The sequence below is a fragment of the Galeopterus variegatus genome, unplaced genomic scaffold, assembly GCF_000696425.1.
Source record: "Galeopterus variegatus unplaced genomic scaffold, G_variegatus-3.0.2 Scaffold3104, whole genome shotgun sequence".
NCBI classification, from domain to species: domain Eukaryota; kingdom Metazoa; phylum Chordata; class Mammalia; order Dermoptera; family Cynocephalidae; genus Galeopterus; species Galeopterus variegatus.
Window position 1 is genome coordinate 139,654 of NW_007729215.1, and position 12,657 is coordinate 152,310.

The following is a 12,657-nucleotide window of genomic DNA, read 5'->3' on the forward strand; positions in this document are numbered from 1 at the left end:
TATGGATGTTCATTCATATTGTCATACAATATTTTTATAAATTGTCATCATTTTGATCTTTAATTTTAATTAAAAAAATATATTAGAAGTGTTAGTGTTTTGTGATATAAATTGTAATTTTTTCCAGTTGTCATTTCATTTTGTATATATCTTTTGCCATCCAAAAAAATGTTTGTTCATTCATTTAGTTTTTTAATTCTTTTCTTTTTTAATTATTTTTTCATATGTCAGTAAGTTTACCTATATTTTCTTTTATTGCTTCTGGATTTGAGTCATGGTTAATAATGTTTTTGCCCTTCCATTTTACAAAAAAATGCAGTATTGTTTTCCTCTAGAACATGTATGTATTTTTCCTCTAGCACATGTATTATTTCTGTTAAGTTTAAGACCCTGAATTCCTTGAGATCTAGAATCATGTCTTTTTTGTTTGGTTTTCTTAGAGTCCAGCTTAGAGCTACTGAAAAATGAGTAGGTTCTCAATAAATGTGTGTGGAATATTTGTTACATAATGTGTTAGGTAAGCATTGTAGGAAGGACAATTCAGTAAAACAAAAGACCATCTGTGTACTTCCTGCAATATTTGATGGATCGAACCTGTGTGTTTACCTTCACTTGCTTCTAAATCCATATAAACAATAATAAATGATTTTTCTACCATCTCCAAACCAGCAACTTCAGTGATGGGGTGATCAGAGGAACCCTGATAATCAGTTTTAGGGGTGATTAATTCATGAGTTTGGGTGTTGTTAACTGAACCCATCCATTAAAATATTTCACATCAACTTTTTACCTAATGGTTGAACAGTCCTTGAAAATCGTTGTCTAATCCTTTATTTCATTGAGGATTACAAAACAATGATTTTTAAATTCTATTATTTTTGCACTTTTTGGCTTTGCTTATTCTCTAAAGATTTTTTTTTCTTTTATGTACTATTAGGTAACCTCCAAATACAGTTTATAGAAAAAAGGCAGGATATGGTCTCTTCTTTCCAATTTCAGAACATGAGTTTATTCTCTAGCAACTTCCAGAGATTACCAATGGATTTAAATCGATAGATTGAATAGATAGGTAGATAGATACTACTAGATTTTATATATTTAATAATTACAGTAACTATTCTTCTTGATTCCTAAATTGCTCCATCAAATAATCTCTTGTGCCATTTTGGCATGATTTCAATCTTTGATAGCTTTCTTGTTTTCAGGCGCAACAAGACATTTACATCTCATTCTGTACTTTTCCTGCTCCAAACATGGAGTTAGCAACAAAAGCCTGCGTCTTTTAGTGGGAAATTGTATTTAGACACTGTTATCTGTGCATTGGGTTGCTTCTAGCACTTCAGTGGTCTAAATGTAAAAATAAATCATTTTTAAAAAACCATTAAATAATGAGTTCATACTGATATTAGCAACTCTAAGATTGCAGAATTTTATATAACTTTTGCATTTTATGTTTTATCTTTCATGGCAAAAATATTAGTTTCTGGTGATAATAATATAGTTATTAACTTTTTCTTGCTATGTATAATAGTTTCATAATACAATAACACTATTGTTTTAAAATAATGTTTTTCAATGTATTTTAAGATTTATTTTTTTTTTTCTTGATAGGATATATCCTATTTTACCCAATTAGTCAAACTACTGTTTTAACATAAAATATGCTTACATTTATGAATTAATAGTAATGCTAAAAATATTCACATTGGTCACTTTTGGAGGAAACCAAGGAAACGAGTATTTTGAAACTGATGAATTAAAGGGAAAACATTAAACATTTATCTTGTTCCTTCCATAAAATCTTGTAATTTAGGGGAATCAAATTATTGATAAGGGATGTTTCAGATAAATAAAATAGTATCCCCACTAATAAATCAGGAAGAAATGGTAGAAGCAGATTAACCACTTCCCAGCTTGTTTGTCTTTGGGCAAAATATTGATATTTCACGAGATCATTTACGGTATCTGTAAATAGGAATGATTGTTACCAGGCTTTGCCCTTAAGGTCTCTCAGGAACTGAGCCAAAGTTTAAGGAACAAGTATATTAGAAACAGTAGGCTAACTTAGGTAATTAATGACCCCCAAATCTCAATGGCTTAAACAAAATAATATATATAGATAGATATTTTTTTTATAGATGTCTACATAACACTGCAGTATGACCCTGCTTCATGAAGTCGGGTAGTGACACAGCCCACTTCTATCCTATAGCTACATTTCATTTAGGCCCTTGGAATCCTCTATTTAGATTTCGGTTGTCTCAGTGACTTGCTTTGATCAGTGGAGCATCATCAAATGTTATGCAATCAGAGGCCTGTCAAGCACTAACCTGCTTGCTGCTCTGTGAGCCTTCACCATGTAAAGTCACCTGCTAGAGTATGAGAGACCACATGGGGAAAAACCAAAGCACCCTGACTTGCCATCAGCAAGTCCCGTGCTGACTCAGCAGCTGCCTACAGATGCCTGAACTGCCCAGGCTAGGCCCAGCCTAAATTACTGATCTGCAGTATCATGAAACCATGGTTGTTTTAGGTCAAGTTTAAAGTGTATGTGTTTGTTTTTATGCAGTAACAGATAACTGGTGCACTGAGAATATAGATGACAGATTAGCTAAATATCGGTAATTGTTGAAGATGGTTGGGTGACATCAGGCTCACTTTATTAATCTCTGTGTTCTTTGTACATATGTGAAAGTTTCTGTAATAAAAAGCTAAGAAGAAAATAAGAGGGTACTTCAAAAAGTTCATGGAAAGTTTCTTATTATCTTTCAATTCTATTTTTCTACAAACATTTTGAAGTATCCATGTACTGAATTACAATATCACTTAATAGAATTTCTAGTTAAATTTGTTTTCATTTCCTTTCACTGCTTACGAGTAGCTTTTTTTGTTCTATTGTACTTAATTTTGTTTTTTAAAATTAACACGGTTTCCAAGTTAAAAATATAAAACATCCTGAAAGGTCTAACTTTCGTCCCCGTCTCATCCCCCCACACCTTTCTCTCTCTCTCTCCCCATAGGTATCCATTTATATTAATTTTTACTTGAATATTTTTGGAGACATTTTAGACAATTGTTAGTAAATGTATTTATCTATTTTTTGGTGGCTGGCTAGTAAGAAGATCTGAACCCTTGACCTTGGTATTACAAAGCTGTACTCTAATCAACTGAGCTAACCTGCCAGCTCAATTGTTAGTCAATATAAAGTTAAATTAGTGATGATATATATATATATATATATAATGATATGTATGCACACACACTAGGCGAATGAGAGAATAAGGTAATTATTAATTGCAAGAAACACTAGTTTTTTTTTCAGGAAAGGAAAAGTAATTACATTATATTATGTGGCTAATTGATGAATAGCATTTGTATTGTCATATCACTGTAAACAGTAACCACTGATCTAACTAAACTTGTAATACAACTATATTGGAAGCATGGAGAAATGGAAAGTTGCTTATATTTTGGGGAGGGCGGGTGAAAAAGGGCCAAGTCCTCATCTTCCATACTGGTAAGTGAATAGATAACTTGTAAAAATGAAAAAAATCCAGAAGTAGCAATAAGGACACTATTTAGAGATACAAAAGAATGAACTAAGAATTAAAAGTCAGCATCTCTGTGAGGAAGGGAGGGGAAGCTATTGGTTTTTCATAACAAACCTTGTGATTCTCAATGAAAATTTTTTAAAAATCAAGTTAAAAAATGTATGAAAAGGATAGGAAACATGGCATGAAATGATGGCATAAAAGTAATAATAACAGTTCATATTTATCAGGTGCTTTCCATGTGCCATATGTGTATTATGTCTTTGAGTCTTTAGTGTACCTGTACAGTGTAAGGTAGGCTCTTCTTAGACCTATAGCCAGATGAGAATATTAATGCATTGAGAGTTCATTAGCTATTCCATTGCAGTAAATCATTTCAAAACTTAGCATCTGGAAACAGCACATTATCATCTCGTAGTTTCTCTGGGACTGCAGGCAGCTCAGCTGGGTGGTTCTGGCTCAGTCATGCTCTTACGATCAAGAGGTCAGTTGGGGCTGCTGTCATTTCAAGATCTGACTGGGGATCTGCTTCAGCATTCACTTATGTGGCATGCCCCAGAAGCTTCCAAGCTCACCATATAGACCTCTTTACAGGGATGTCTTATGACATAGCAATTGGTTTCTACCACTGTGAGTGATCCAGGAGCAACCAAGATGGAAGACACTGTTTTTTTTTTTTATAATCTGATCTTGGAAATGACATCCGTCACTTCTGTCAAATTCTATTTGTTAGAGCAAGTCAGTAAGTCCAGACCTTTTGGGGGAGGGCATGAATTTATGAAGAGTGCATGAATACCAGGAGGATCCATCATGGGAGTCACCTTAGAGGTTGCCAACCACAGAAGTAACTTGTCCAAGCTCCCACAGGTAGTTAAGTGGTAGCTTGGCCATACAAAATCACCCAGTTTGATTCCAGGGTTCATGTTCCTAACCACTATGCAACCACCCACATGCTGTCTGGGTGGTGTCTACCCTTCATGGGACAACAGCAACTCCTTACACATGGTTGTCATTTTGGAAGTGTGGGTGCAGTTAGTGAGGCACCACGCACAAAAGAGCTCACTGTCACATCTGTGACACACCCAAATGCGTTATCAGGTCTGGGCAAACATAAATAAGCCTTATGTTATGCTTGATATGTAGGGCACAAACTGTGACACTCCTCCTTACCTCCTGCTTCAGAAAGCATTCAGGAATGCAAGAGAGAATGCCATGAATATCAGGATAATCTTGAATTCACTCTGATTTATAAAAAGTCCACCCTCTCAGGCTTTAGAACTTTACTGGTAATGAATTATTTGAGGTGCCCCTCACATTTGATTATGACAAACTGCAGCTTCATATTCCTGGGATGGGGCATTAGTCACAAGGGGCAGAAGTTGGCTAAGGTGGTGAGTTTGTGCTAAATCTTCAAAGCTGTTGGTAGCCACTGAAGTGTTTTAGGCATGGGAGGTGACATGATTGGATGCGTACTTGCTGCTCTGAGCTATGGCATTTTGTCTGAAGCATAAGACATTTTATATTCTCATGCATGAGACAGCAGATGCTTCCTTTACACCCAACCAAATTTATTCATGTTTGAATAATTCATTTAATAAAATTTATGTATTTTTCCAACCTGCATATTGGTCACAGCCCCTGTTTTAGGGCACCTGAGCCTGCTTCTATCTGAGCACCCTGAGACCTTTGTGCTGCCAACCAGGCAGTGAGGTTTCTGAGGCACAGACTGATTGCCTCATCTGTGGTTCTGTCCTCTGGAAGCCACTACATCTACTGACACATATTAGAAACTCAGTAAATCCTTGTCAAGTAAAAATAGACTAAGCTTCATTGTGACCCTACTTAGTTACTGCACTGGGTTCTAAGATATAGAAATAAAACAGTGTCCTTTTATTTTATTACTAAAAAGGGAAAACTCTATGAATGTGTTTTTAAAATTCACTAATCAAACATTTGTTGAATCCCTGCTGTGAAGTGTGGCACTCTGCTAGATGCTGGGACATAATGTCAGATAACACATGGCCACTACTTGTACAGGTCTCTAACCCACTAGGGAGAAAGAATAGTTATGTTTATGATCATAGCTTACTATACTGTGGGGGCATAGAGGAAGGACACATAAATCAGCAAAGAGGAGGGCAAAATAAGAGGTAAGGGAAACTTTTGGGGGGGGATGCAACCTCTGAGCTGAGTAGAAGAATGGAAGAGTTAAGATAAATTGAAGATGACACTCTATCAAGAATAGGAATGCTGGTTTATTAAGGGTTGGGAGAAAAGCTGTGGTTATAAAAGAAGAGAAATAAATAAACATGGAAAGTAAATAGTAGTAGGAGTTACTGAGTCCTACAAAGGGATATACAGAGCCAAGCAAAGTTTCCTCTCTGTTGTCTTTTTCTCTTTTCAGCCATTTACGAACAGTCCTGTGAGGTGTACAGGCACCAAGGAAACACGGCTGGTTTCTTCTACATCGATTCAGATGGCAGCGGACCGCTGGGACCCCTCCAGGTGTACTGCAATATCACAGGTAAGAGTGCAGAATTTCCACCTAGCCACTTTACAGTACAAAACACTGGAAGGGGACACCTGTATGCATGTGAATTTAAATGATCAACTTCTGGGATGGGGGTGGAAATGGCATTTTGGTAAATAATAAGAATTAGCAGGTAGGTCATTTTCATGAAACAGAGAGAGGAAAAAAAAACTTGCTAATGGTCTTGATAATATTTCACTGAACCAGGAATTAATTACAGGTTAAGAATCCCTAGAACAAAAATCCAAAATCTGAAATGTTCCAGTGAGTATTTCCTTTGAGCATCATGTTGACAGTCAAAAAGTTTTGGATTGTTGAGTATTTTGGATTTGGATTTTTGGATTAGGAATTGTCATCTGGTTTATAATACAAATATTCCAAAAAAAAAAAAAAACAAAGAAAACATCCAAAATCCACAACACTTGGGCCCAAGCATTGTGTATAAGGGATACTCAATCTATATTAGGTGTTTTCTGTAAGGCTTGCCAAGCACATTTTCTCTCTTGAAAACTCAAAAACAGAAAGAAAAGGAAAACAAACAAATGACAAAACTCAAAATCAGTAGAAAACTCTGACTCAGGAGTAGGAAAGTTCTACTGATGTCTGGCCCGAGGACTATGTGATCTGGATGAATCTTATATTCTCTCTGAGCTTCAGTTGTTCATCAGTGAAATGGGAATAATAAGTTCTACCCCCTAGATTTGTGAGGATTAAATGCAACAGGGTGAATTGGAGCAGCAAGCCAGGCTGGTTATCCCATAGACGCCTTACAAAAAAAGTGAGCTGTGTCCGTATTCCCTGGCAATCTGATAACAGCTTGCAACCTCTTTTAAAATGCAGAAGGACGCAATAAGAGGCTGTTATCACATGGGTTTAGAAATGGCATATGATCACTAATTTACTCTGAAATATAATTGCACAAAGCCAAACCCTGATATAATAGATGTTTAAAAATGCAGCTATGCAAGCACTCCTGCCATTGAGAGCATCATTAATTGGCACATACATGCTTTTGTTTGTTTCAAGCATTGGTCTTCAGAGATGCCAGCTCTGTCATGTAATAAAGCTGGAAAGTAGGAGGCCTCAGGCCCCAGGCTTCTCTGCAATGAGACAACCATACTCATGGAGCCCTTTCTGTGGCCAGACACTGTCCTGGACCCCAAGGATATGCAGAGAAATAATACACAGTGGCTATTGTTCATGGGGCAGTAAAATTGGTAACACTTTCAAGGAACACCATAAGCAGAAATGCAAGCCAACCATTGCAAGAAATAGTGATTTAGGACTCTTACCAATTTGCCCTCATGAATACAAAAGGCCACACTTTTTCTGCAGAAAATGCTAATTACCTGGAATTGGATGCCATTTCATTGCATTTCCATAACATGTCATTTATCCGAAATGGATGTAGCGTAGCTGCTTTTCAACAGTCCTATAACATAATTAGATGTTGTGTTACTGTTTTCTTTTCATGGTGTGGTAACCTGTAGTTCAACAACCTGGGCAAGGACTATGGTTCTCACTGGATGTTGGTTATTTTCAAAACATAATTAACATATGGATTTTTGCTAAAAAAGAGGACTCTACAGCCCTAAAAATTCTAATTCAGTAAGCGCACTTTTACTGAGCTTTCCATGTGATTCGATGCAATTTGTCCCTGGTCCATGCTTTACTAAAAAGTGGAGGAAGTAATTTGGCTACAGAATAAAGCAAAGGAGATAAATGCCTGCTACTGAGTGACCAGGTGTGACTTGTAATAATAGAAGTGGTGGTAATGGGTATCAATTACTGAGCTCCAACCATCTCTGGGAACTGAACTGGAAATTTACAAATATCATCCCTTTTAATCCCCACAACAAAAATCAGAGGCAGATATGTTTCATCTCCATCTTACATAGAAGGAAAGAGAATATGAGCATTTTATGACTTGCCCAAGGTAGGAAATTCTGTGACTAAAAGTCATGATTCAAGAAGCAAGTAGAGCCTTGTGGTACAGCAATAATTCATATCACTAAAACATTAATTGGTTAGTTTGTATTGCATATGTTTCGCTTTAAACAGTGTTTTCAATTTTTTTTTGCTATAAAATAATCTGTTAATTATAGAAGATTTGAGGGGGAAAAAAGCATGAAGGAAATGTTATACTCACCCGCAANACACCTGTATGCATGTGAATTTAAATGATCAACTTCTGGGATGGGGGTGGAAATGGCATTTTGGTAAATAATAAGAATTAGCAGGTAGGTCATTTTCATGAAACAGAGAGAGGAAAAAAAAACTTGCTAATGGTCTTGATAATATTTCACTGAACCAGGAATTACGGTAAATAATAAGAATTAGCAGGTAGGTCATTTTCATGAGACAGAGAGAGGAAAAAAAAACTTGCTAATGGTCTTGATAATATTTCACTGAACCAGGAATTAATTACAGGTTAAGAATCCCTAGAACAAAAATCCAAAATCTGAAATGTTCCAGTGAGTATTTCCTTTGAGCATCATGTTGACAGTCAAAAAGTTTTGGATTGTTGAGTATTTTGGATTTGGATTTTTGGATTAGGAATTGTCATCTGGTTTATAATACAAATATTCCAAAAAAAAAAAAAAACAAAGAAAACATCCAAAATCCACAACACTTGGGCCCAAGCATTGTGTATAAGGGATACTCAATCTATATTAGGTGTTTTCTGTAAGGCTTGCCAAGCACATTTTCTCTCTTGAAAACTCAAAAACAGAAAGAAAAGGAAAACAAACAAATGACAAAACTCAAAATCAGTAGAAAACTCTGACTCAGGAGTAGGAAAGTTCTACTGATGTCTGGCCCGAGGACTATGTGATCTGGATGAATCTTATATTCTCTCTGAGCTTCAGTTGTTCATCAGTGAAATGGGAATAATAAGTTCTACCCCCTAGATTTGTGAGGATTAAATGCAACAGGGTGAATTGGAGCAGCAAGCCAGGCTGGTTATCCCATAGACGCCTTACAAAAAAAGTGAGCTGTGTCCGTATTCCCTGGCAATCTGATAACAGCTTGCAACCTCTTTTAAAATGCAGAAGGACGCAATAAGAGGCTGTTATCACATGGGTTTAGAAATGGCATATGATCACTAATTTACTCTGAAATATAATTGCACAAAGCCAAACCCTGATATAATAGATGTTTAAAAATGCAGCTATGCAAGCACTCCTGCCATTGAGAGCATCATTAATTGGCACATACATGCTTTTGTTTGTTTCAAGCATTGGTCTTCAGAGATGCCAGCTCTGTCATGTAATAAAGCTGGAAAGTAGGAGGCCTCAGGCCCCAGGCTTCTCTGCAATGAGACAACCATACTCATGGAGCCCTTTCTGTGGCCAGACACTGTCCTGGACCCCAAGGATATGCAGAGAAATAATACACAGTGGCTATTGTTCATGGGGCAGTAAAATTGGTAACACTTTCAAGGAACACCATAAGCAGAAATGCAAGCCAACCATTGCAAGAAATAGTGATTTAGGACTCTTACCAATTTGCCCTCATGAATACAAAAGGCCACACTTTTTCTGCAGAAAATGCTAATTACCTGGAATTGGATGCCATTTCATTGCATTTCCATAACATGTCATTTATCCGAAATGGATGTAGCGTAGCTGCTTTTCAACAGTCCTATAACATAATTAGATGTTGTGTTACTGTTTTCTTTTCATGGTGTGGTAACCTGTAGTTCAACAACCTGGGCAAGGACTATGGTTCTCACTGGATGTTGGTTATTTTCAAAACATAATTAACATATGGATTTTTGCTAAAAAAGAGGACTCTACAGCCCTAAAAATTCTAATTCAGTAAGCGCACTTTTACTGAGCTTTCCATGTGATTCGATGCAATTTGTCCCTGGTCCATGCTTTACTAAAAAGTGGAGGAAGTAATTTGGCTACAGAATAAAGCAAAGGAGATAAATGCCTGCTACTGAGTGACCAGGTGTGACTTGTAATAATAGAAGTGGTGGTAATGGGTATCAATTACTGAGCTCCAACCATCTCTGGGAACTGAACTGGAAATTTACAAATATCATCCCTTTTAATCCCCACAACAAAAATCAGAGGCAGATATGTTTCATCTCCATCTTACATAGAAGGAAAGAGAATATGAGCATTTTATGACTTGCCCAAGGTAGGAAATTCTGTGACTAAAAGTCATGATTCAAGAAGCAAGTAGAGCCTTGTGGTACAGCAATAATTCATATCACTAAAACATTAATTGGTTAGTTTGTATTGCATATGTTTCGCTTTAAACAGTGTTTTCAATTTTTTTTTTTTGCTATAAAATAATCTATGTTAATTATAGAAGATTTGAGGGGGAAAAAAGCATGAAGGAAATGTTATACTCACCCGCAAGCTATAAAATAATCTGTTAATTATAGAAGATTTGAGGGGGAAAAAAGCATGAAGGAAATGTTATACTCACCCGCAATCTACAATGCAGAGATAGCCATTGTTATTATATTGTTAGAATGTCCTTGAGACTTTTTCCTATAAATGTACATGAGTGCTTTTTCTATGAATGTATGTTTTATATTTATATGTGTGTATGTATGTACTTAAATCATAAATTTTAATTTTAATGTTCAACTGTCAACTTTTCCCTATATTATTAAAATGTGTTTTGAAATTAAAATATATACATTAAATATAGCTTAAAGTTTGTAAGCTCTCTGAAATAATGTAAGTAAAAGACGTGAAGGACGTGATTGATTCATATATCTTATTTACATGGAACTCTCTGCCTCTCCTCAGAACACAGTTCTCCCAGGATTTATGTTTGATAGTTCTTTTCAAGAATAGCTAAATGTGACTGTGTGCTTGCATTTAAAGGTTGCTGTTTTGCTGATGTAATTCTGAAAGAATCAGAGCCTCTGAGTTGTGTCATGAGGTGACAGGCAAAGAATAGCTAAATGTGACTGTGTGCTTGCATTTAAAGGTTGTTGTTTTGCTGATGTAATTCTGAAAGAATCAGAGCCTCTGAGTTGTGTCATGAGGTGACAGGCTTGATATGAATGGTTGGGCGTTTCTTTTGAATATGATTTCTTGATCACATGCTGTTGCAAAATGTACAGGCTTTTGTTTTAGTTTTTTCCTAAAATGCCTATAAAAATAAAATCAAACTTCTGTGTAGGCCAAATTGCATAATTCTCATATTTAATTGGGAAACAATTTTCTAATGCATAATAAATGTAATGGTTATCAAATATGCATCTTTCTATTTAGAATTTTTAAATGTTCAATATTCTTAAATAGGAGTGACTTATGACACTATGAAAAGTGTGATAAAATGGTCCAGGAAAAAGAGCGGGGGATGGAGGAATAGGTAAGGGAGAAAGGAGTGAAGAAATGGGAGGAAGTCTTGTTGTATCTTTTGCTCTGGTTTCTGAAAACACAAAGTTGCTGTCCTCTGTACTTTTCAGTAGTATCACTGGGGTGGTTTACACCGTAAAGAGTGTAAACAGTGCTAGGAGTCAGGGAACCTGGGTTCTTTTTCTGTACCTGTTCCAGTCAGCCGAGTGTCTGCAGTTCAGTTCACATCTCTAAAATAAGGATCCGGGGCCAGGTAGTCTCACAGTCCTTCCACCCCTAGAATTCTCTGAGAGAACATTTGAAGTTCCATAGAGAAGGGAATGGAATGTTTCTCCAAAGAAGTATACAGATACTTGCAAATGGATGTCCTGAAGCTAAAGATGGGCAAGTTTTAGTGTGGAAAACAGCAAATTTGAATCCCAAATGCCTCCCTCTTTACAATATACCTTGGGGATTGTTAGCTCCCCCTTCCTATAGTCAAGGTAGTACCTAATGTCCCAGGACACTGAAGTCTGTGCATTTCACCTACAAACTAGGAAATTTGGGGGAGGGAAGATCCACAAATGCTCAAGCAGCAACTGCCTTATGTGATGTAAAGCCACACAATCTCTGCATGGGGAAAGTAGGCCAATTTATTGGGGTAACTTAAGGGGGTAACTAAGCTGATTGATAAAGTGGACTGAATCTAGACCTCTATAAACTTTCGACAGTGTGTCATATCTGGAACTATGTTCTAAGCTGCTTCACCACTGGACTAGTGGATGGGAGAAGGGAAGGTCCAGTTTTTGAATGGAGGATTGAGTGACATGATGGATGAAAAAGTTAAAAAGTAAATTTCTGCAGGAACACTCATTTGGCCTACTTTTGACATCTTTATAAGTGATTTACAATTTAGTTCGGCTCAATATAATTTTACTCAACATAAATTTGCACATTGTGCAAGGTGCTATGGATATGAAAGTGTATCCACATTCATTTTCTAGGGCTTCTGTAACAAAGTACCACAAACTGGGTGGCTTAAAAAACAGAAATGCATTGTCTCACAGTTCCAGAGGCTAGAAGTCCAAGATCAAGGTGTCAGCAGGCCCATGCTCCCTGTGAAACCTATGGGGGTGAATCCTCCTTTGTCTCTTCCTGGCTTCTGGTTTGTCCAGTTTTGGGCATTCCTTAGCTTGCAGCATCAGCACGCCAGTCTCTGCCTTCCAGAGACTGCCAACCTGCCTTCATGTGATGTCACATGGCTTTCTCC

At 36.7% G+C, this 12,657-nt stretch overlaps 1 protein-coding gene across 1 annotated transcript in view; it reads left to right on the plus strand.

The window, feature by feature from the left end:
• The window catches only part of LOC103599788 (contactin-associated protein-like 5), a gene marked incomplete at both ends in the record, with an annotated part of 172,716 nt that overhangs the window by 136,850 nt on the left and 23,209 nt on the right, over nucleotides 1–12,657 (plus strand). Inside the window, one exon of the mRNA XM_008583960.1 lies at nucleotides 5,956–6,075. Within this exon, the coding sequence (XP_008582182.1) occupies nucleotides 5,956–6,075 (120 nt within the window). The remainder of the gene's footprint in view (nucleotides 1–5,955; nucleotides 6,076–12,657) is intronic.